The 27,068-nt window shown below is 37.9% G+C and overlaps 1 protein-coding gene across 2 annotated transcripts in view; it reads right to left on the reverse strand.

The window, feature by feature from the left end:
• LOC118222677 (anosmin-1-like) overlaps positions 1-26,676 on the reverse strand; it is a 51,234-nt gene extending 24,558 nt beyond the window's left edge. For both annotated transcript variants that reach the window (XM_035408444.1, XM_035408443.1), the window contains exons 1-2: positions 26,434-26,676; positions 15,601-15,648 (exon numbers count right to left, since the gene is read on the reverse strand). In XM_035408444.1, coding sequence (XP_035264335.1) covers positions 15,601-15,648; positions 26,434-26,625 — 240 coding nt within the window. In that variant the 5' untranslated portion in view covers positions 26,626-26,676. The remainder of the gene's footprint in view (positions 1-15,600; positions 15,649-26,433) is intronic.
• Between the last annotated feature and the right edge of the window lie 392 nt (positions 26,677-27,068).

Raw genomic sequence — 27,068 nt, forward strand, 5'->3', positions numbered from 1 at the left:
ATTCTCTCCTCCCATATTTTTACAGTACAATATCAGAATGGATCCAATGTAATATATATTAACCCAAACACGTACATTTATGGCTGCAGCTTTTCTCTCATTTTACCAGCAAAAACCTTGGTGCAACACCTTAATGAATAAGGACAAATGCTATTTGTCTCGTTAGCATCTATAAAAGGCCCGCAAATTGTCAGTAAATATGGCCTCTAGACACCACTTCCACAGCATCTACAAGGAGAGGGCTTTGCTCTACTTTGAAATGACATCTAAAGCCACTGAAGTGAATATGATGTTGGAAGACATTATTGAAAGGGACTTTCAATTTGGATAGTGGGCAGGAAAAAAAGGATTGTGTAACGGACACACAAGGTTACCGGGAAACTACCACTCATGGGCTCGAGGGGTTTCATTTGGCAGTGCCATGGATTCCTTTTCACATACATCAGCATTTCCTGATACCATCTGGTACCAGCGCTGCAATTTTCTCTCTCTCTCTTCTATCTTTTTCTGTACACAGTTACAGAGCAGACAAACATTGGTTAAAAAGCAGATTATCTACATTAAAGCATTCATGACTTACTTTTAAAATAGGACGAAAAAACAAAACAACAAATAATGAGAATGGGCTATCCAGCCAATCTTGGTTTAATTTACCTACAACCTTGAGAGTATCCAGCACTGTGTCAAGGCAGGACTTGACCACTGTAGGGTCTCTACATCTACAACATGACCTGGCAAGCTGTTCAGCACATTGCCAACTTTGTGTGAAACAATATTGCCTGATATCCATATCTGCCTGATATCCATCCATCCATCCAGCCATTAAACTGATATCCCAACCTGAGTTATCATGTCAAAAGTACAAGTTAAGAGAGTAAAATAAATAATATGGGTGAAAGGGCACCCAATAAAATTTCTCCCTGAGAGCAGAAGAATTTTCTAGATATAAACATATGAACCTTCACTACACAAATATAAACTGTGAGTTACAGTTTATACATTACTGATCCTTTCTCAACCAATGCAACCATATAAAATGCCATTACATTTTACTCTATGTAAGCAGTATTTTCTTTTAACTTTTTGCAACATTAATACCATTTGCCTTCAGTGGGAAAACATCTTGTTACAGAAGCATGGAAGATTGTACTGTGAAATTTGTACAATACTTTTTATGAGTGCTATGTATGTACATTGAATACTTTTCATTCTAATGTGTGGAACACTCTAAAGACAGTGTAATGCATTGAATTTTGACATCTGGAAACACTACTTTGGTGACACCTCACCCAGCAAACATCTGCATGGCTTTTGTTCCACAGCAGTATAGTGATGCCAATTCCCTTGGCTTCCAAGCTAAAATAAAAATAACTTTTACTTACACCTGACCTTTTCTGGACATGACTGTCTACTTATTGATATTCTGAGGCTTGCATGTCTCAATATTTGGTTCAAATGACTCCCCATATAAAGAAAAGCAAAAAGAAATAGACACTCCAGACAACTGGACATAGTACAACATTTTTTTTTTCCCGTATATATACTATAGCCAGTTTGATAGTAAAATAACTACATACAAAAAAAAAAAAAAAAACAATGGCACCAACTAGGACTAGGGAGCCTGAACTTTGTGTTTATGACTCTTTAATTTGCTTATCATGATGACTTGGATGATGACATAATCTATGTACATAGCATTATGATAGTATCATGATGACATAACCTATATTGTACATAGTCATTATGATGACTAGCATGATGACATAACCTAATAAAAAGTCCCAACAAGGGAGCCTAAACTTAGTGTTTATAAGTCCTTAATTTGCTCATTATGATGACTCGTTATTGTCTTAAAGCCAGTGAACAGTTTATTTGGTTTTTAATAGACTGCATGAGTCGTGCACATGTTGTGAGTTGACTGGTGCAATCACAGGGATCACCAGGGCCCTGCATGTGTGCCAGGTCTTAATTACACAGATGGCTGTCTCTTAATTAGAGCCAGCACCATTCTGTCTCCGAAGCAGGTCTGCGACATTGTGTGACCGAGTGAGTGTTGCAAAACACACTCACAAGTGAAGGCTTAGTAAGCCATGGCAGCAGCATCAAATCACACTAACAATCATAGTTCTTTTCCAGCAGTGTGTGTGTGTGTGTGTGTGTAAGAGGGGAAGGGGAGGTGGGGGGGTGGGGCTGACAAGTAGGCTGATTAGTTACAAAAAAAATTGAAAATGAATGAGTTTTCCAATTAAGGGTATTAGGAATGAGGGATAATCAGACCATATAATAGTATGTTCATAATGGCTTACAAAAGCAATATGCAGAAATTGGAGTCATTAGCTCACTGATATTTAGCAGCTGTATGGTAGAGGGCCCAAAATAAAATTACCTTGAGGCAGGTCATTTTTCAGATCAGCAATTGGCTGATGCTATTAAATGAGGCCAAATGCAATAGTCAGCAGGACAGACAACCGTTGATCAAACAGGAAAGGAAAAACTGGACGAAGCCATCAATACAACTGTTTCTGTTGTTTCTAAATGTTCACTGTTAATTTAACGCAACAGAGCATGTGAGTCCAACATGGGTCAGGGAGTATAGTAAAATCTACTCATTTGAAAACCTTCATGAAAACCTTCTAAAAATCAATAACCATATACAGACCGTAGATCAACACAGTTCTACCTACTGTAAGACCTTCCTTCTTGTGGGTTTTGGTAAAGGTTGATCCAAAACTTTGCCCTGCCTATCAACAAATTTGGTGATATAATTGATAATTGATATATTTGGTAATAATTACAAAATGAAATCAAATAAATATATTTTACATGTTGGATAAGGGAGCTGTCTGAACTGTTGATGCACTTGTATTCAGTATCAGACATTAAACAATTGTGTTAGTAGCTAAAAGAGCTGGGTTCAGAAAATTACACATATTGCACTTAATCTTCATTTCGCCGACAACAGTGTACTATTATGAAGACAGACTGTGCTTTGGAAAAAAAAAACATATAGCAGTGTCATACAGAAATAACATTAATATTTTTTTATGTTTTGTTATTAGTTATAATGTCCAAATTGTGAGCATTTTCCTCGTGTAGGCACCAACAATCAAAACATAACCACTTCATTGGCTAAGGAAACATGTTTTAAAAAGTTTGGCACCATCCATCTCAGTCTTCACAGAATCCTCCAGAACCATGCAACTGTCCTTAATAGCATTAAGCTCCATGGCAGTAAGGGGGTATACTTACAAAAAAGCATGTGAAATCCCAGGGGGTGTACTACAGATGAGTGGCATTTCCCCCTTGGGAGAACGTGTCAGGGTAAAATCCCAGCTGTTGATCACAAACTATAAATTCGAACACTGCCTCCACTGAGTTATGGCTTTCCCTTCTGCTGCGTTTGCCCTTTTCACTGATAAAACCACTAAATAACTCCCCCATTTCAACATCATGTCAGATTTATTGACCCCCCTCTGCCATAATGTGCTATTCTCCAGAGGCTTCTCTTTCTCTCTCTCTCTCTCTCTCTCTCTCTCTCTCTCTATGCATGAAGATATCTGCGCCATCCCTTATTTTCAACCCTTCAACTGACAACTCACAAGTTATTGCAACAGTATTGCTCATTTCAAAAGGTTTTTTACTGAGAGTAGGAAAATAAAAAGTTAACAGACTATAAGGTATACCCTTTCATTGGCTAAAGTTATCTGGCCACTAAGAAATATTCACTGCCCCTACTCTAATTAAGGTAACAATTTGCATTTAGGTTTTTGACAAATTTCTAGCTAGTTTAAGTACAGCCAATGTGATTGTCCTCTATAGTCTAAAAAGTGTAATGATGTTGAACCTGAGATATTAAGCAAACTAATCATGAGAATTACGCTGAATTGGAGTGGAGTATCTTATCTTTTTTAAATTTATACTCAAATCTTTTGCAAGTTTTTGGTTGTATATTTTTGCATAACTTACCCTTTCCCAAGAAATCAAGAAAAAAGAATAATTTAAAGGATTTTTATTTTTAATTTGTCAACTTTGTCAACATGACAGATTTTGTGTTTGTTACAGTACACATCCAACTAATAAATTTGATTTGTTGAGCTTACCAACTTTCTTAAGTGAATATAAATGTTTAAGAGTTAAGAGCAATGCTGATTGAATCATGGCCAAAGTTAAGGTTACCATACAGTCATGTAAGTTATTCTTAAGAAAGCAGATTTACATTCCGTGACCATTCCAGGTCCCCAAACAATACATTCACCCTGCAAGTCCATACTGAGTTAAAGACACCCCACTCCCCTTCCATGGGAATGTCATGGAAAAATAATAGTACTGCACTCTGTCCTGTTTCCCACACAACTGTGGTTCATATCTGATTTACTGTACTTACCCTGTGACCATCCTCCTGTGGGACTGACAGCTAAAACGACCACAGTGTGCTAAGATAGGCTTTTACAGTCAGACCACACTAAAAAAATATCAGGGAATGAATAGGACTGCCAAGAGAAAGTGACACAAAACACAAAGCCAGTTAAAATAAACAAGCAAATAACTAGGTTTTTTCTTTTTTTTTTTGCAGTGACACAATTACTCACATCGAACTTTCACAAGCTGTCTATATCAACAATTCCATCCTTGAAAATTGGGAAAATAAAATAAAAAATGGGTTGCAATTTTCTGACATGCAGAAGCAATAAATCAAGAGACTGCCAGAGACTTGATCGAACGTTTTTCCTCTGAAGCGGTTTATTTAGAGTGCTTGAAAGTGTTTGCACTTTCAGTTCATCAGAGACATATGCAGTATTCACATCTTTCAGCTCAAGTGTTCGAGCCGAATCAGGCCAAGACATCTGTTGGCTTCTCATAATTTCATATGCAATTTAGCATACATTCTGTATTCATCTGGGTCACATTGTGAGGCAAAAGTACTCTTTTTTTATGGTGGATCATTAATCAGAATTATTCGGGGACAGATTTTGTTTTGTGATACGACTGTAATTCCAAGAATGAGCCCCCTTGGAGCAGTGATTTTCAACCCTGGTCCTAGAGTGCAACTGTGTACGCTGGTTTGTGTTCCAACAAATCACTTGATTCATTAAGGATGCTGAAAATGTGTTCCGTAATTTCTTTCTGAAACTGATTTCACCACAATACAGGTTTGGCTCATGACCATTTGCTTTAATGGTTTTGTTTAAAATAGCAGGTGTCCATACTTTCGCCATTTAGGGTTTCACTTCAGCTGTTGTACTATCAGTCAATCCATAAAAAATGTAACCTCTCAAAAGGACTTGTTTTTTCACAGAATATCACAGAAAATGAAAGCATTAGCTGCCTGAGAACTGATCTGACTGATTAAAAGTCTTTAAATGAATATGTAATATTAATTCTGTGTGACATGAGTGTCTATTTCTAACATAATGGGGCATTAATATGGTAAATCACCCCTCAATGGACATTTAAAGTGCTCATTAAAAACAACAAATTAGTCTTTATACTTTAGGAATTACAATTAAGGTCGGAATAAAATCAGCATACGCAGGGGTACTCCAGGACCAGGGTTGTACACCAAGCCACACCACCCCACCGTGTGCATAATGAGCTCTGCAGTTAGCAGGCAGCATGCTAGCCCGATAACACCGCTTAATACGCACACACTAAATGAAACCTGTCAATTGCGACCTGTCCTCCTGAGTCTAACCAACCTTCCCTTTAGCTCAAAAGCCCAAAAACACCCACCTCCATCACACTACCCACACAACATGAGAACTGCAATTAGTGGCAGAAATCAAAACTTCCTAGGATTCCAGGTATGCAATCGGTCAAGTAACAAGTTTGCAGGGCACACCTTATAGATATAGAGCACAGTTTGGACCTTTTCAGTGTTTCCCATATAAATAATTACAATGACCAAAGGCTCTTATTCCTCCAAGCATGAATATTCTGAGTTCATTTGGACACAGAATTTAGATACAACTTCACACAGCCACACAATAAAGACCCACACTTACGTGATTTTGTTTCTTATCTTTTTCTTATTTTCCAATTGCTTCTTCTTATTACTGCAATTTTAAATATAAATGACTGAATAACTAATATTACAATCATTAATATCTAAGGCAATATTTCAAGCATAAACTGCTCGTTTCAGTTCTTGTCACAGCATCTTTATTGGATTCAAGTCAGGACTTTGACTAGGCCACTCCAAAACTTTAATTTGTTCTTTCCAGACATTCAGACTTGCTTTTGTGTTTTCGATCATGGTCTTGCTGCATAAGCCAATTATACTTCAACTACTTGATGTTTCTGACCTTGCTACTGTCCCATGAATCACATTTTTGCACATTATCTTTCTTATTACAGAGTCATGAACACTGACCTTAGCTGCAGTTCTTTCAACATTCTTCTAGGATTTTTTGTAACTTCCTGGATAAGTTGTCGCCGCGCCCTTGGAGAAATTTTGGCAGGCCAGCCAGTTCTGGGAAGATTCACCACTGTTCCAAGTGTTCTCAATTTGGAGATAATGGCTCTCACTGTGGTTCTGTGGAGTCCAGAAATGGCTAAGAAATGGTTTTATAATCCTTTCCAGACTAATATACTTCAACAGCATGTTTTCCTCATCTCTTCTGGAATTTTCTTTGAATGTAGCATAGTGTGCTTGTAGAAACTTTGTGGTGACTACTTCACTCTGATGGTAAGGTTAAATATGAGTGAGGACTGTATCACTCTGCTGAGTAAAATATGTTAGTTCAAGCCTGCTTAAATGAGCCCACAAAAGAAGAAAAATGTACTCTGTCAAAGGAAAATGTATCAGATGAATGAACACAAATAAGTTAGCTATGTGACAACATCAGAAAAAGAAGCTGGCAGAAAGACACACAGACTGTTGCACAACTTCTCACAAAACAACGAAAAACTGCCATGTGTTCCTTTTTAGTGTCCTCTACTTCCATTTCTCAAAACATAAATTCTGATATAGTGACAACCAAGCCCAGAGTATTGATTTTTCCAAAACTTCAGTATTCTAAATGTAACAGTCTTTACAAAGCTCAGTGTTCAAATAATGCATAACACTGGCCAGGAGGGTATTTCCATGATCCTTTTGAACTAAGAGAATGGTGATCTTTCTCATGTGGAAACAGACGACGAGAGATTTTGGCTGTGTTTTCCTAGACTTGACAGAAAGGTGCTTTCAAAGGCAAGTCCAGCCTTTTCCAACAACAAAATCAGCCACTTCCTTTCACACCTTTAAAAAAATGTACAGTACCGAATAAATGACAACCATACGACCACCTCAAAGTAAACCACAGACACTAACTTAAAGGAAGAAGTAGGGTACAGAGGTCATATTCACCAAAATTCCTGTCATAATTTATTATTTTAAATGAATATCAATGTGAGTGTAAGGCTGAGCCAAAGCTACCAAACAAAATTTTATTAAGCTGACTGACCTTGAGAAACACTATTGTCATAGAAGTCAGCATTTTCCCTGAGAAAGGAAAAGACATTTTTTAATCAGACAGTTTTCCCAGAATTTTTTTTTCCCAAAGTTTTTTTTAATTATATTTTTGCTGTGTAATTTAACACAGTGAAAGAAAACATGTTACTTTTTATGTGTGGATTTAAAATATAATTATATCAGGTAGTTGCAAATGAAACACCTTGGTATACCACTTCCAGCTTTTTGGAATTTAATACCCATTATCTAGCAGCATTCTCCTAAAAGGCTTTTATGCTGGCAAGCTATGAAATGCCCTTTCTTGGCTGATGCTACCACAGGAAAAGGAGAAAAACAACAGCCGCAAGGCTATGTCAATAGGTCACTAATAGCCTCAACAGTAATGCATGGTTAATGGATTAAATCTGTTCTGCTTGTGATGTGAGTGCATCTGAGTATCCCTAGAGATAAGTCTTTGGTTGTTAAAAAAAGAATATGTTACACCCATCTATAAAACCTGAAATGTAAAAGCAACAAATTTTTATCAAGTTAAGGAAAATGAAAAGCAGACAAGAATTTAAACGAGGCATTCTGTTTGTCCTGTCCCTGATAATGAAATGAAAAAGACAATATGGTTATGAAATGAATTGTAGATTCTCAGACTTATTTTCTGAGAGTCCAGCCATTTTCCAGTAACCCCAGGCTTTGATTATGTGCTCGGATGTTTAAGGAAAGCAAATCTGTTCGATGTGCTGTAATTTTGCAGAACCCTTAAGCTACCTCCAGGTCTCCTTTAGCTTGTCACAATGAGCATGCAGGCCATCTAGTTTTCCCAGTTATACTAAGTTTGGTCAATTTTGTCAAGGGCTTGCATGTGTAAGCAGTGGAAGAAATAACCACAACTTAAACAAAGGCGTACATTCCTTGTCCATGTTGGGTTGGAATGGGGCAGAACATACTTATGGCACCCTAATGATAACCTAACTCTCCTAATGCCCCTATCTACCTCACTGAAAAGGCAGAGGTATGCAGTTAAAGCATTCACTAATCTGCCCACAGTCATTAGGGTAATGACCTCGCACATAGACATCAGCAATGGCTCCACAGCAGAAATGGATGACAACGTCCTTAAAAAAGCCACTGACATTAGGAGAAATTGATTATAACACTTTGCCGTCTACTTTCGTGATCTTGTCAGTTTACATCTATGTATAAAATGCAAGATTTAATCAGGAAATTCATGACCTTTCAGTTTCACACTGTGAAATCTCTAGCCCTGTGGAGATCAGTGTTGCCAATTTGGGCTTGGAAAGACAGTTTTCCTGCACACCTCTATTAACAATTTATCACGTTTTATTCACATTTTTTATTCAGGCTAATTAATAAGATGTTTAATTACTTTCTTTTTAATCCTTTAACCACACATGGGGAAAACAAGATACTTAAAGAACATAAATGCCTTTTCCAATCCAAATGAAATAATATACAGAAATGCAATTCTATTGCTTTCATTATACAAATATAATACCACATTTGGAACTTACAAGTGTAACAAATATACTCTCGGTTTAAGTTTTGATCATCTGGGAGAATTAGTGAATTTTCACACATGAGTAAATCCATCACAAATCTTTAAAAAAGCAAACAAAATCTACCACAGAAAATGTTTGCAACTGTTATCCAGCAGAGCTAAATGATAGCAGTGTCATTTGGATAAAAGCATCTGCCAAACAAATGTAATGTAAACAGAATTCCTCTTAAAACAGGGGAAACTAGGCAATCTCTAAAAGCATCCAAGTTTGCTGATGGACGTAGAAGTTATTCCAAATGGAAATTGTTAGGCAATGCTGATAACATCACTGGACAACGCATTATTTACTGGCTGAAACTTAACCATGATGATAAATAACATATTTGAATTGAGTAACAAGTACAAAATATAACAAATATATATATATATATATATATATATATATATATATATATATGCACTCATCTGCCATTTTATAATTATTAATGGCATGGATTCAACAAGGAAGCATTCCTTACAAATTTTGGTACATGCTGACTTTGATAGCATCACAAAGTTCCTGCATTTTTTGGACACTCATTCATACTGAGAGCTTCCTGTTCCTCCTCATCCCAAAGCTGCTCTATTGGATTGAGATCTGCGGACTGTACAGGCCATTGGAGTAAACTGAAATCACTGCCATGTTCATGGAACCAGTTTGAGATGATGTGTGCTTCATGACGTGGTGCATACCAATACACCACTACAATCAATGCGGGATGGATTTAGGAATTCATGCTGTGTATGCCCAATTCTGACCCTACCATCTGCATGCTGCAGCACAGTGGCATCACTAGGGCTGGTCACACCCGGTGCGGTCGACGGTTGGTGTCACGCGATGTTGTCGACCGGGGGGGTGCTGGCGGGTGTGGGCGCAAGGAATGCATTCAAGCGACAAAGCGCTTCTCGTCACATTAACCGGCAGTAAACTGGATCGGAGAAATTAGCTGTTTCAACTAGTTGCTACACAAAACACAGCACACAAAAAAATCCTTGCCAGTCATTTCGGTGTCACCCCCCCGATGGTGTCACCCGGTGCGGTCCGCACCCCCCGCACCCCCCTAGTGACGCCTCTGCTGCAGCAGAAACTGCAAAAATCAAGATGTTTCACACCAGGCAATATTTTTCCAATCTTAAATTGTCCAGTTTTGGTGATCAGGTGTCCACTGTAGCCTCATCTTCCTGTTCTTTGCTGACAGGAGTGGAATCCAGTGTGGTCTTCTGCTTCTGTAGCCTTCCTGCTTCAATGTTTGCTGTACTATGCATTCAGAAATGCCCTTCTGCACGCCACTCATACAGCGGTTATTTGAGCATCTGTGGTCTTTATGTTAGCTTGAACAAGTCTGCCCAGTCTCCTCAGACCTTGCTCATTAGCATGGTGTTTTCAACCACAGAACTCACACTTCCTGGATGTTTTTTGTTGTTGTTGTTGTTGTTTGTATATCATACCATTCTCTGTAAACTCTACAGACTGTAGTGAATGTCATTCTTGGTCTCATCACAAGACCTTTTTCCAGAACACACTAAACTCAAAATCTGTCAGAAAAAAGAGCATGATAGGAGGTGCATGGGATAAAGGGGTGAAATTATTTTGTAAAACTACAGTGAACTCCATAATGTTTGGGTGAATCTTGGTCTCATCAGTCCACAAGACCCTTTTTCGGAACTCTGCAGACTCTTTCAGGTCCTTCTTAGCAATCTGTAACCTGGTCATCCTGTTTTTGTGGCTAACTAGCGGTGTGGATCTTGCAGCGCAGAAGAAGTCTCCTGCGAACAGCAGTCACTGACATATCCACACCTGCCTCCGGAAGAGTATTTCTGATCTGTCAAACAGGTGCTTGGGGGTTTCCTTTGCATGCAATGTTGGCTTTAGGTGTGTGACCCATACACATCACCAGGGGCTGAGTAATCTGATCGGGTCATCGATTTCCAAACCGAACTGTTAGCAAATGTTCACACATTTTCATTGCCATCACCTCCCCTTGCCCAAGAGCCTTAACCTCAAAAATCTCCCTTACTGCTGCCAATCCTAATAACTTCATCAAAATTCCATGCACGCCTAGTCAGTCTGCAAAGCATTTCACTTTGGTAAAGTTTGCTCTCTTTTATATTTTTCTCTATTAAAACCTTTATCTTAAATGACTTCATTTTCTCTCTGAATTTAGACTATATTTTATTAACAGAAATCTGGCTGAGACCTGGTGACAGCTCCCCCTTTGCCGAGCTTTGTCCTCCAAATTATAGTTTTTAAAATTCCCCTAGGCTTATGGGCCATGGTGATGGCCTTGCAGTTGTTTTAGAAACTTTGTGAACTGTGTGACTATCTTGGTGGAGCATTAAAGTTCTTAGTCACTGGTAATGACCCTGTCTGTTTCATTGTTATTTATTGCCTCCCTAAACTCAAAAAACAGTTTTTTTGTTTTTTTGTTATCTGGGTTCTCTGATTTTATATCTTCTATCATTTAGATCTGATAGAATTATTATGGTTGGTAATTTTAATATGCATGTAGATGATCCTGCAAATTCATTTGCCTCTGATTTTTTAAGTATCTCTGACACTTTAAGTTTACGCAGCATGTCCCACACATCACAGAGGTCATACCTTTCACTTGGTTATTATTTTTGGCTTATCATTGAACTGTCTCTCTACTGCAGTTTCCATTTCTGATCATTATTCTATTATTTTTGATACAGCTCTCCAGGTAATAGACCCTTAAAATAAACATGTAATTCGCTCCCACATGCTTAACAACCAGTCTGCAAAAAATAATATTTCCTCTGCCTTTACTGATTTGAGCAAGAATCTGCCTCAGCCATGGAGTATCAATGATTTGGTTACTAACTTTAATTAAGCATGAGTTGCAACTATAGATCTGATGGCACCTGTTATAACCAGAACATTCTGGACTGCAAATCCTCACCCATGAACGAATGACAGCATCTGTGACTTAAAAATACAACATATAAGATCTGAGAATAAATGGAGAAAATCTAAATTTACAGTCCACTTTCAAATTATGAAGGAATTACTGGCCTCATTTCACATAAAAGGAGACTAGAACTGCCTTCCTAATAGATTTCATAGTTTTTAATGGGAATACTTCAAGGTTTTTATTTAATTCCATTGATAAATTGGTTAACCCTGCTTCTTCTGCCTCTGTACTCCCCTCCTTTGACAGCTGCAACAAATTTATTGACAATTTTTCTCGACAAGATAAAGCTTATCAGATCTAATATTACCCCCCCCCTTCTTCTATCTCTGATTCACCAGCTGCTTGTCCTATTTTTTTAACCCAGTTTGCCAGTATTAACCTGCAAAAATTATTGGATACTGCATCTCATGTGCAACTTTGCTCCAGTCCTCTGGATGCCTTACCATCCAGGGTCCTTAAAGAGGTCCTGAGTGTTTTAGGCCCCACCGTACTTGGCATCATTAATGAGTCTATAACCTTTGCTTTTGTTCCTGATTCTTTTTTAAAATTAGCTATGGTTCAGCCTCTCTTAAAGAAGCCTGGCCTTGGTCCATCTGTCCTTTCTAATTATGAACTAATTTCTAAGTTGCCTTTAGCATCGAAGATACTTGAAAAAAAAGTTATTGCCCAGCAGCTTCTATAGAGAGTAGTCAGTACAAACATTTTTGATAAATTCCAATCAGGTTTCTGTCAGTTGCACAGTACTGAAAGTGCTCTGCTTCGAGTGTCCAATGACTTAATTATGTGCACAAAAAGCTGGTGATATCTCCATTTTAGTGCTACTTGATTTGAGTACTGCATTCTATACCATTGACCATTTTATTTCACTGGAAAGGCTTTGGCATTGGGTTGGCATCACTGGCTCAGTCCTTGACTGGTTCTCCTCCTACTTATCAAACATTTGTTTTACTTTATAAACACGAACATAAAGCCTTCAACTGAGCTCCGCTTTTTCAAGCTCTTCAGATTTTAAGCTGTGACAAAGGTTTCTCGCTGGACCGCCATAATTCTAAATACATTTTATAGCACAACGGCAAGTTTTTAGGATAACTAGCTGGCTTTTAGGCTGAGGGCATTTACGCACTGCCGGCACGATCTTCATGAGGCAAGCTGTATGATACGGGTTACTGTGTGATTAGGGGATGAGGAGGCTCCTTTTATTTTGTTGTCATTTATTGCCCTGAGCGCTGATAAGGGAACGAGTGGCATTGTTGGGCAGCAAGGAATCTGTTGCAGGCACTGACCACGCATTTGCAGCATGTTTGTGGCCCATTTTTTTAAATAAATAGTGGACCTTTGCTTTATTACCATTTTGTGGGTGTCCATACCACTAGGGGGTGGAAGAGTTCATGTTAAGCTGTACTGAAAAAATAACTTGGCCATTACTTTTCGCACTTCAGTAAAAAAAGCGTTATAATGCTTTCAAACTAAATATTTCCACTTGTATGTCATTTTCAAGTTTAATCATTTTGAAATGAATGTAGAACCACACTGTTTGTATAATTCACTTACAGTAACTATGGACTGTGTTCAAATGAAGGAAATAAGCTTTAAAAAGTCAGAATTTCCCCCAGATCCCTCATGTGCTCTGTCCTATGCATGTGCCTTTATGTTAAACATGTTTAAAAAATTAAAATAATGAATACACCAATATACTGCATGTTATATGATGTAGCTTTATTCTGCAAATCACCTCTGTAAGAGAATATCTAGCTTAAAGTCTGGCTTAAGTGTGGGTGCTGACTTCCAATGTCTTCCTTCTAAAATAAAACCATTGCATAAAACTGTGAATAGTATCAGAGGGATAAGATCTGCCATTGTCTCAGTATTGGCCAGTTAACTGCAAACAACATACACAAGCTTTCAAATGGGAAAATGGCAGATATACTTTTAAAAATGAGCACATGCCATCTAATGGAGCAAAGCCATTTTAATGCTAGCAACTGACAGAGCTCATGATCACCACCATGATTTTAAACCTACATATTATTGCACAAAGAGTGATAATGGAGTAACTGAAATTTGGCTCGTTGACTGAACAGTAGGATGTTATGAGCAGTGCTGAAGCATAATGACAAGTTGGTGTTGATAACACAGTCACTGTTAATGTTCAGCAGTACTTCAATTTAATGATATGTTTCTGCACTGCTCATTGATCTAGCTAATCACACCCTGTAAATGCACCAGTTTTATTTTTCCAAGGCCTGGGATTTCAACATTATGATTGATTGGAAGTGAGAGGATGTGTCCGTACCAGCTTTGAGCAAGACAAGACATGACGCACAAGAAATTGTGTAAACCAAGAAGAAATTAGTAACCTGAAGATATGTACTGGTGTGTGCAGACGAGTGTAGATTCAATACCATTAATATTCCATGGTTGTCAAAAGTTCAAGGGTTATCATATTTTTCATGATACCTTATGATTCTGATGGATCAATGAAAACAAAATTTGTATCTGTGAACAACCAAAACATGACATTTTCTATTGCAGGGTTGGACAGCAATTTCAAATGACTAGAATAATCAAATTAACGAAATGTATGCTTAATAAAAATTAAATAGCTAATAGCATTCAACGAAAGTTTCTGCACTGCTTCCTTAATGAAATCCTTTTTTAAAAGCCAATCCCATAAACTCTAATAGCAGAGGAATTACAGCTCAATTAATAGTAATTGAATTGTATTCAACAAACTTCAAAGTTCCTTTGTCATAGTTTCCTTTGGAACTTGTTGTCCTGTCTCTTCATTTAGCAACCGCTTATATCCATGACCTGATACTGCAGCTTTAGAGAAAAAGGCATACTTGTAGAGTCAGCACTTCGGATGCTACATTATGTATGTATGACAGGCATGCCATTAAAGCATCCATAAAAGACATAAATGAGCATAGCCAAATGTATTGAATAAAAGCTAATTGTATAAACATTAGTGAAAGGGCAATAGCTGATAAACCAAGAGGCATTCATGCTGTTTGTATTCACTTCTGTCATTCCAGTATTTTATAGTACAAAATGCTTTCTGCAGGAAGATGTTACTTTTGGTGACACTGGTCTTAAGGTCTCAATAACAGACCATTTATTGAAATATTAACACTTGTTCATATTATTAATGAATCGTAGTTATTGTTTTGTAGACCCCATTCAAAAGTCAATAATGATCACTTTTTAGCATCTCGTGGCTAATGAATGTATCATATGAGTGAATCAAGTAACATTATGAAATTGAAATCTTTGTTGACTTATTTTCAATTTATATTTACTGTATTTACGTTGTTGGTATTTATTTCAGTAATTGTCTTTTTCGTCTGTAATTTGTGAGAGGTGACCTACGTTTACTGTCACAATTTAAATATGTACTTTACTGTGAACTTTGCTTTAGGTACTCAAGGATGTGCTCTGATGCTCTTGTGAAATTTGAATGCAATGCAATCTTTACATTAGTTCAGCATCACTCATTCTACAGTCACTTACTGAAAATATTGAAAAAGTGAAATCATTTCAGAGTCTCATATACAGTGCTACTTTATAACATAATATTACATTTAGCTAAATGTGAATAAACCTGAATAAATTTAATCGGAATTTAATTTATTCTAATTTAATTACAATGCTGCTAGGTTCCCTCCTACCTTGGAGCAATGTTTATGATTTTGACACCACACCAGGGATCCATTATTCTGAAAGAGAAAAAAAAAACAGCAGGTCTTACATCACTAACAGCATTTCACTCTGAAATATCTGTATCCATTATACACTGTAATTCATAAGATGTTGTATTCTATAATATTAATGATACAACATTACATCACTAATGTGATTTCACAGCGTAATATTTGAATTGCATCCATTCTATTGGCAGTATAATGCACACAACATAATAAGCAACTGTATTTTCTTTTGAAAAACAATGTATCCATTCAATATTAGAATTAGGTCTGTTGTTGTCTTCTTAAATATTAATAATATAATGTAACATTATCAACAATGAGTCATGCATATGTTTGAAAACAAATAAAAAACATGTAATACAAGACCACCCACCAAAAAAGGGCATAACTTTTTAAGTTAAATTACAAAACACAATAACTTACATTTAGGGACCCGTGAAACAGAGATAGTTACCCTCAAATTGCAATAGATAATGATATGAATGAAACCAGAATGGAACCAATTTCCCTGGACAAAGTCAGAAATGGAGGACAGCTGTCATTATAAACATACATTCCATAGGCCATCCACACAGAAACGTCTGTCAGCACTCATATACTATACACATTGTAAATTCACTCTGATTGGCCAGGAACTGCCCAATTACAGGCTGTGTGAACATAAACATTTAGCCTTAATTCTATTGAACAAGAAGGAATTTTTCTTTTGATTTTGCAAAAAGTGATGGATCTCATTAAACTCCTTCAAATTTTATAACTTCACAAATACAACCAGTAATAGTTGCTAAGATATAACAATAATTTGTAAAGGCAATACATCAAGAGAAAACTTTCAGCTAAAGCTATGTGACTATGTATACCCCACAATAAACTGGGGTATAGTACTTTCATCCCTAGAGACAAATGTAAGCCATCACACACTAAAATGTTCAATGTTCCTTTATAACAGGGTTTATATGAGTACATGAGGGATAAAAGCCAATGTAGTTATTGGAGTAGGGTCTACTTTTTCTGCATTAATATAACACCGAACATGTTACTGTCGATTCCATGTCACAGGAGGTTTTCTCATTGATGAATTTAATTAAATGGTACAGAGCAGCAAAAACAAGTCAGAGCCCAACCCCACCCAAAAAAATCTAATCAATTTCCAACTATGTCTCATTCTCAAATAGACAGATATTGTTACCGCCCATTCATAGCACTATATATAATCATGAGAAACTGTAAGATATTGCAGGCTTTCAAAGGATTGCTGAAAGGAAGTTAATGTATGCATGCAGTGTCAAGCTCAAAGCCTTTCCGTTCAGTATGATCCACTTGAAATTTCCAGAAAAACCACAGGAATTGACTTACATTCAAAGAGCTTAGTCTGCACCTCAGTGCCACAGATCTCTACCTTATGACAGTAGTAGAAAAAAGAAGAAAACACAAGTCAGGAAAACATTCTGCACTTTTTCTGTAATGAACAGTTTGATTATAAATAAGAATCCCTCCCTGGCTCATTGAGGCCAACACAGGCTAGGGTTGCCAGACATCCGGTATTCGACCGGATTGTCTGGTTTTCAAATTATTTGTACAGGTCCAGTTTGTTCTCCCAAGCAGATAATGTAGTGTCAGGTTTGAGAAATGAATGAAAGAAAAGTACCAGTAGTTTGCAATGAATTAGCATGTGAATGACACCTCAGCCCAATAGAACGGCCTCCCGGTCCGACGTCAGTATCAAGGCCCCCCCCCACCCACTCCCCTTTCTGACAGTTCCTGGGTCGTTTGCGATTGCGCTTCCAGCTGTGCAAATTATCCCGCTTTTAACACATTCTAAATCTGGCAACCCTAACGTAGGTGGATGTCTGATATATCATATGGTCTTCTTTATCCACGTACAATGATCAAAAGAAAACAGTTGAATCTAATTTTTCATAAGTTTGTTGCCTGGAAGATGCATACCAAATAATATATTTTGAACAACTGCCATATTCTATATAACATTTCCAACAATCAAGTGCATCTAACTGTTATTACACTGTAGTGATCTTGACCATGAATGTGTAATAGCAAGTCGATACTGTGAAGCTACGGTGTTCCACAGTAGTCCACAGAAAATGATATAGCCACTGCGATGCTGTGATTGATTAGTCAGAGAGATGTACAAAGTACTGTCACAAGTCGGTGCTTTGCCTATTAGAAATAGAGATAATTAAAAATAATCAAGATCACTAATTGGTTTTAAAAATAAAACAGAATGACCTTGCTGCACTAACAAAGCCGCTCATTATAATTCAGACGGTCTTCCGTGGCTCATAACGAATGGCACATCCTCCATCACTCCAGTGATCTTTGACACCTCTCCCAGCACTCCCGTAACTGGCAGCAGATATCCGCGGCGTGACGGCTGATTCTGATCCGTGACAGCATACCTGGTCGCAGGGGAGCACGGAGGACCCCACCCCCAGCTGTTACACACTGACCTCACCTCACCATCTCAACCACTGGGGGAAAATTATGGGTCAACATGCTGATCCTTTAAAGTCAAAACCGCATTCCTCGACAATTGCTTCACAGTGCTCTGTGCTTTTGGGGCAGGCAGTCCGGTTCCAAGCAAATTGAGTTTTTACAGGTTCAGAGTGGTCCTTTTTTATGGCAGTACACACAGAAATGCTCAGTGTTAAATCTAAATTCAAAAAAATGCTACAGCTGAATTAACACAGAACATGTTACTGTGTAGCATTTCCAAGAAAATAAAACATTGCATGGAACATGCCTCATTGTATGATACACTCATTCCAATGTCAAAGGGTAGGCAGTAAAAACAGTACAATGGCTCTGAAAGGAAGAATAGGCTATATCACATCCATTATCAGCTGAGATAAAACAACTGATGATTTAAGATGTTTGGCTTGTCTTGAAATGTGTTGAATGCACAGTTAAAAGGCATTTTCTTCAAAGAGCTCACTTTAGGTTCAGCTCTTCAGTTGTTTCTACAGCTGGGGCTATTTATCATCACATTCTGTTTGAGATTAATACTGCAACAACTTCCTTGTAGTGTAAAATACTGTGCCTTTCCATCAACCTGATGTGTCTGAGTACAGGCTTATGATCCTTGGATTGATGTTGCTTGACCAAGAGTTTTATTCTTATTTCCTTTCAGCCAGCTTTCTCAAACTTGATCTGAAGTTCCACTATGAAAATTGGCTACTGCTTAGGCAGATGCTCCAGTTAATTAGCCCGCCTTGACAAATTGTGTGATGAAGCAATCTGTCTCTGACTAGAGAGTGACATGACTTTGACATCCTTTGTCATTTATTTGCTGTAAGCCTTTGAGAAAATGTTGCTTTTGTTTAGTCCCAGCAGCTGTTTTGTGATTAGCTGGAGCAAAACATATCCACAGAGAAGCACAGGGGGTAATGGTAGGCAAGGTAGGCATAGGGCTTCACTGCCTTCACCATGTCCCCGAACATCACTCATTTCAGGGCACAGGCAATGGATGCAGCATGCAGCTGTCACTGATGGAATAGACATCTATAAAGTAGCCCATTTCCCATTTCCAGATCACGTGCGAATTCAAAGGGTGGCCAGTGTAGTGATATGACAGTCCCTCTGCCACCCATGCAACTGTAGTACTTAATCCTGTCTGGAGTTACTCGAGTGCACTGTTGCCCAGATAAATTATCTCTTTTTTTCCAACCCAGCTTCAAACAGATTAACCCCTGAGACAAGCCCAAAGCCAGAGATATGGCCTTCCCTGCCCTCTAGCCCTTCTCTGAAACCAGGACCTTCTTCCACACAAATATTTACCCGTCTCCTTTCATGCTGTTAGTTAGATGGATGTATGTGTGTGTGTGTGTGTCTGTGTGGAAGACAGAAAGAGAGAGACAGAGAAAGAACAAAGAACAGAACAGAGAGACCAAGGGCATTAATTAATAAAGTTAATTCCATATTTATTTTAAGTCAGTTTGCATTCTCACGAACTGAGTAACAATGATTTTATATCCTAATTCACTTTGTTTTCTTATTACGGCTACATGGGATTTGAGCATGACCATATCAGTTCTCGTTTTCACCACGAAAATTGCTTTTAAAATCAGGTAAACGATATTTTAGACAGAGGCCACTTCTGTGCGTAAAACTTCTTCTGTGCATACAGAACTCCCAAACGGCTCAGTCAGAAGAGGAGCTTACCGCAAGTGCAGGTCTACGGTCACTGGTTCAAGCATCAGTTTCCTTATCAGCCAAAAAATGGGTGTTTTCAGCCAGGAAGATGGTGCACGTCAGCCAAGGGTCTGAGCTAACGCTACATTTGTTTGCCTGACTCACCAGGCACCCACAGGATACCTGTTTACGTCTACTCAAATCTGCCCAAGCTCTTTCCCGTAGTGCAGTGTGGACTTTAGGGTGTAAACTAGTCACCAGTCCTCCTGTACTACTATGGCAATCTGCTTTAGAGCTGTGTGGATTCTTGGGTTACAAGTTACTACCGTCACAGGTGACTGCATGAGAGATGTGAATGCACTTGAGCTGTAGGTGGCCCAAAGGCATCTTTAAAGGGGAAACTGAAGTAAAACTGTGCATTTTTATAGTCCATAACATGTAAAGTATTTATAATACAACAAGACTATTTAATCACTTTTTTATGTGCACTCCTGACATTCAGTGAAATAAAGCTGACTAATTAAAATGTTTCATTGAAATCGATGGGTATATTCAGTCAAAGCTCTCAAAGGTGTTGTGGCAGTGTAGGCTTGCAAATCACAGACAGGTCTGTCATTGCTTTAATTTTACCTGTGGGTGAAAACAGTCAATAGAGACTGTCATTTATCTTTGCCTTATTTGAAAAAACATACATATTATACAAGATGCACTCATGGTTAGGCCTGTATTCCACCCCATGTCATACTCCATCAAAGGCCAAACAAGGCAATACAGCTGAACTACTCTCCAATGTTTTTCTTTCCTTCAGTTAAAAAAAGACATTATTCAAATTCAAGCTATGAATTCCAAAACTCCAGACATCAGGAATGAAAAAAAAACTGAAGATAAAATGTAGTATTTTTATGACTTCAAATGGATTTTGCATTGATACACCTTGCATTTTTACTTTATAGTTCCTCACATAAATCATATGTGTCACCGGTGTTTCTGGATGGGTTCGTGAACAGAGCTACTGTTTATTACCCTGAACACTGCTGGCTTTTCTCCTCTGTATAATGCATGAAAATGACAAACTGCATGTTTCCATTCATGAGTGAGATGGACAGTATATAAATAAATATGAATCTGGGTTTATTTTCCCATCAACACACCCAATACTGGAGAAGTACGTGCTCCCATAATTATACAAATAAATCAGCTATGTGTGAAAGCTTGTTTGGCAACTGGCCTTTTCTGCACTAACACTGATTAAACCTGCCATTTCAGCGACAAACTGATGATGTCGAACTATGCTAAATGTATCCATCTTCATATATACTCAGTCTTAATAATGTAAATTAAAAACTAGCCATTGTAAATAACAGTATTTAATGAGTGCTTCAGACAAGATGGAATTCAATCACAACTGCCAGACCATATTAGCTGGATTCAATCAAACCCCCCTTATAATCATTTGGCCATGATTTGCAACAAAACAACTCCACTGGCAACCCAAATAAGAGCCAAATAAGACCCAGCATAGGTGCATTATTGGCAATTTCTCTGATGCATAAAATGCTGTGACAGATCTGTCTCTGCACAGTATCAGCATACACCTCTCTCTAGTGACAAAATAAGTAACAGCAATTCATATTCTAAAAACACACCTAATTTATTCACAAAGGTACAATATATCTTATCCATCTGTTGATTTATAAATAGTGTATAGAATATATACAGCTCATATGTACTGTTCCTCTATTTAAAGGAATCTGCCCCCCAGTGAGGAATAGATGCAGAACAGTACCTTACAGGATCCTTATAAGGGCCAAATATCCAGCAGACTGGAAAACATTTAGCCTGAAATGTGCGGTGCCCATGCTAGTGCTTGATCAAATAGTTGCTTTGTTGGTTATATAGTAACAGAGATTTCAACTCATAGGAACAGAATTACAATCAATTTAACCATTACTGCTTAGCCTGAATATCAGAAAAAAAACTGAGCTTGAAATGGGTGTGGTGTAAATGTCCACAGATGTTTCTGTGTGTCCTCAAACTCATGATTTATGTGAGGGTAGTTATACATCAAATATCACTCATGACTCATAAATACACTCATTTGCATCACTCTCAGACATAATATTCTTTTGGCTTGCTTCATTTCAGACCATGAACATTCAATCAAGCATGAATTAATTTGCACAAAAAAATTCAAGATTGTTTGGTTAGTCCGTTCCCTGCTATGTGCAGACCTGAAGTCTGAAAGGTTCTGAATGGTAATGGGTTTGCTTGCTGTTCACCTGCAGGCAAAGTACTCCGGAGAATATACAGGTATGATTAATACAGACATGGTGTGTGTAGTGTGAAAGTAGGTAATAAATTCCTGCCATTATTATGATGTGTGCAGTGGCATGTTCTTGCTGGTGAAATCTCACAGGTAGTTCTGACTTGCCATATGATTCTACATTTTACTAATACAAAACATAAATACATTTGTAAAAAAAAAATAACAACAGATCTTTAGCTGGGGATTGGGAGTAGGGTTACTGTAATGTTTTTAATTTGATATTATTTCAAAAAAATATTTTCATTTGTGCAACAGTTTCCATCTAGCAATACAAATTCCCCACGTTATTTGACAAAACATTATATATGGGACAAAAGGCATCCCATATGGGACCAACCAGTTTTTTTTTCTTCTGAAATACAGGATGCCCAGCCTAATATAGGACCATTGGAAACCTTAATATATGTTTCAAAGTTAAAGGAATGAGTATATTTTCAGCTAGTCCAAATTAATTTATGTAAACTATACTGTCGGTCTTTCCACCAAGTGTACAGTGTCCAAACAGTCTCAGACGCAATATAAACTAGGACACTCAGAGCAGTCATGTTTGTGAAGCTGATTATAGACTTTTTGTTTTCTGATGGAAGGCCTGCGGCAAAACTGGGATCTGTCCATATTCTTTTCCAAACATGCTTTTCCATGCTCAATGCTCCTTATCGCGGTGAAAATACAGCATAAACCATTGTTTTAGGAAAACTGATCTCTTGCTGAACATGCTAGATGTCTCAGTGATTTCAGAAATGGCTGTGGTGAACATGTGCTCATATCCTGTCACCTCTTTATTCCCAGACTGTTTATAATACCGGGCTTTCAGCTTCAGACATTTGTTTTTCAAGCAGAGATGACTGACTTTAAGCCTAAACAAAAATGCAGATTAGGAATACTGTCATGAATGAAAAAAAAAAATCACAGTGCACATTGTGGGAAAAACATCTTTCCACTTTTCAGCTGCCGATACTGGTTATTAATAATTCACAGCTTTGCACATGGACAGGCAGACTGTGTGATTTGGTCACGTCTATGACATAAAAATTGAGATATAAAAGTTTGCCTTAATATATAAAAATGAATATATATATATATAGTGAGGTCCATGTTTGGACAACAACCTATTTTTTTCCTGATTTGGCTCAATTTGCACACAATTTTAGATTTGTAATCAAACAATTCACATGTGGTTAAAGTGCACATTCTTGGCGTTTATTTAAGGGTATTTGTATACACGTTGGTTTCACCATGTAGAGATTGTAGAAATTATAGCACTTTCTAAACATAGCCCGCTCCCCCATTTCAGGGCACCATACTGTACTTTGTCGCATATTCTTTGCATACAATGACCGCTTGAAGTCTGTGACACATCACCAGGTGCTGAGTATCTTCTCTAGTGATGCTCTGCTAGGCCTGTACTGCAGCCATCATCAGCTCGTGCTGGCTTCAGGGGGTAGTTGCCTTTTTTTCCTCTTCACCACATGAAATGCATGTTCAATTCAATTCAGATTGGATGAATGACTTGGCCAGTTGAGAACTTTCCATTTTTGGGTAAAGTAGCCAAAAAATTAAGCATCCTTGAAACTTTTGGCACTCTTGCGTGGAGGAATTGGTATTTTTTTAAAAGCCAGTTTCCAGTTTTGGGCTTTGGGCAACTCTTTGTTGCTTTGGCAGTATGTTTGGGATCATGGCTGTATGATAAAGCACCGCCCAGTTATTTTGGGGGCATTTGGTAAAATTTCAGCAAATAATATACTTCTGTAGGCTTCAGATTTCCGTCTGCAGCTGCTATCTGCAGTAATATCTCCCATGAAGACAAGTGAGCCAGTACCTGTGACAGCCATACATGTCCAAACCATAACGCCCCACCACCATGTTTCTAGATGAGGGGGACGGTGTTTTGGATCTTTGGTAATTCCTTTTGGCCTCTACACTTTGCTCTTGCCATCAATGTGAAGTGCATTTTGGTCTCATCTGCCCACAAGACCTTTTTCTTCAGAACTCTTTTAGTTACTTCTTAGAAAACTGTAACCTAGCCATCCTGTGTTTGTGGCTAACTAGTGGTTTGTACCTTGCAGTGTAGCCTCTCTAGTTCTGTTGGTGAAGTCTCTGTGGGCAATAGTCACTGACACATCCACACCTGCCTCCTGAAGAGTGTTTTTGATCTGTTGGACAGGGGTTTTTCATCATTATGGTGAGCATTTTACAGAGCTCGCCAATGCTCTTTTTCTTCTTATTGATGTCTTAAACAGTTGACTTTTGTAAGCCTAAGGTTTGGCTTATGTCTCTGTCTGTGTTTCTTATTTCTCAGCCTCATAAGTGCTTCCTTGACTTTCATTGGCACAACTCGGGTCTTGTTGACAAATGCCAATAACTGACTCCAAAGGCAATATAAAGTCTAGAATCAAAACTGCATACTGAAAGCTCTGTTATAGCTACTTGTACTAAAGAAGCAATTGAACACACCTGACTAATCAGAAACACTTGTGAAGCCATTTGTCCCTAACATTATGGTACCCTGAAATGGGGGGATTATGCATAAAAAGTACCATAGTGTCTACTACAAAACAAGCAGGAGCTGAAGATGGCTGGAGTACAGGCATGGCAGAGCATCACCAGAGAAGATACTCAGCACCTGGTGATGACCATGGGTCACAGGCTATGAGCAGTCATTGCATGCAAAGGAAATGCAACAAAGTACTATACATGACTACTTTCATTTATATAACATTAATATGTCCCTAACTTCATGATGCCCTGAAACGGGAGGCTATGTGTAGTGCTGTAATGTATATATGCCGAAATCAAAATGTATAATGATACCCTTTAATAAAAGCTGAGAATCTGAACTTTAACCACATGTGAACTGCTTGATTACAAATGTAAACTTATGAAGTACAGAGCCAGATCAAAAAAAAAAAAGTCCTTGTTGCAGACATTATGGAGCTCAAATTACATATAGTAAAGTGCCTGTGTCATGAAAACAATTAAAAACTAAATTTTATCTAAAATTTAACACTTTTTTAGTTTGGTACATGAAATGTAAACCTTACTTAATTCTTTGGGTGTTATAATAATAATAATAATAATAATAATAATAATGACTTTTTATCAGAATACAGACACAGTAAAATGTTCTGTGTTGAATTAGCCCAACTCTGACAGAGTACACATGAACCCTATTGGACTCTGTGACTGGGGACATTCATGTAAACTTAACGAGTGAATAGGTAGTTCATCCAGAGCCTTGTCTACAGTAGCACATTGCCTATGGCAGACACCACAAAGTGTAAAAGTATTCTCATCATCTGAGCTAACGGACCATGGCCTGATATCCTCAAGCTAAAACATTGCCTTATCAAACTCACATTAGGCCGCCATGAAGCATACCACTCTGCTGTTTTGCAGTGTGCATCCTCTGGGTACGGTTTGTAAATTATTATTTATACAGTGTTGAGTCCAGTCTGAAACTCAGTCAACAATATTACAAGAAAACCTCTGGCTAGTGAGAAGACTCAAGTTTTCTGTTTCTTTCTGTGATGGGGTTATTTGTTTCAAACCTTGTTTTGGGCTTATTTGTACAACAGATTGGGAAAATCAAAAAACACTTAAGAAAATAAACACATAAAACAAGGCAAAGGCATCATTTTTCAGAATAAACCACATAAATTATAGTGTTTTGTGTGTGTGTGTGTGTGTGTGCGTGCGTGTGTATTTATATAATTAATAAACATATGTATTAATTAACACAAGCAAACGCGTTAATTACAGTAGGCAAGTTTTGCCCTCTGGCTGCCTGATTCTACAGCACATTGACAGTAATGTGACAAAGGTCAAGGTCTTCCTTGTCATTTCATTCATTTCAACCAGCTAGCCCAATGTCCGTAGAGTACCCAAAACATTAGTGATTGTGGTTGTCAAATCCTCCCAAACACTGACCAGAATCCCTTGCATCATTTACTCCGCGATAGTCAGCTCCGTTAGTAAATCTCACTAGTTTCACTTTAATTCGGTTGAACAGCGATGATTTTATGGTGTTTTATGGCGGCACGTTTTCTTACTTTTTCTGAGTAAGAACTGGAACTTAAATGACTCATCACCTTTTCTTTATCAGACAAAGCAAATTATGTGAACAAAACAATTTTCGTTCTAAGAGACACAGCTCAGTAAATGCTGTCGCGTACGCAGATTAGCATTAATATGTGTGCACCAGTACTTCGAGTCAATATCTGAACAATGTTTATTGTTACAGGTTTATTGCTACAAAGACTGCGACTGGACAGCACAGTGTATCACACACAGAGGACAACACTGAAGGAAAGCGCTCCTACCTGAGAATTCTTGGAAAGTGATGATATACGTGTAATGTGAAGGCTGAGACATCTCGATGCGCATCTCGCATAGCACGTGCTGCCAGTCGAGAAGGACTCTTCGTGCTTCCTCGCAGAGGTATTCCTGAGGTTGCAGGACGCTGTGATCCACAGAAAAGCTGCCAGGTAAACTATGTAATTACTTGTAAACATTGCGTGGCCGTGATGTGCTATCTCCTTACAGTGGTCGTGCTAGATTGTGTGATGAGTATGCTGGAAGAAAGTAAAGAAACTTCAATAAGCCACTAAGGAGGAGTCAGAATGACTTGCCATTCGCGATTGGATGAACTCAGCGTGATTGGCGGGTGTGGCACCGCAAACTTACAGGTATGAAAAAAGTGTGAAAATGAATATTTTCTTCTCAGATGTCTATGTCAAATACTGAATAGATTTTACCATTTTTAATTTAAAAATGATAAATAAACTCAAACATATCCTATGTCTGGGGCGTTATTGTGTATTATTGTATCTGAAATGCACTTTTTGTATGTCGCTTTGGATAAAAGCGTCTGCCAAATAAATGTAATGTAATGTAAAATGTAATGAATTTTAGTGGGGACAGAGGGAACAGAAGTTTGTGTTTATAATGAGGAAGA

The sequence above is a fragment of the Anguilla anguilla genome, chromosome 3, assembly GCF_013347855.1.
Source record: "Anguilla anguilla isolate fAngAng1 chromosome 3, fAngAng1.pri, whole genome shotgun sequence".
Taxonomy (NCBI): Eukaryota; Metazoa; Chordata; class Actinopteri; order Anguilliformes; family Anguillidae; genus Anguilla; species Anguilla anguilla.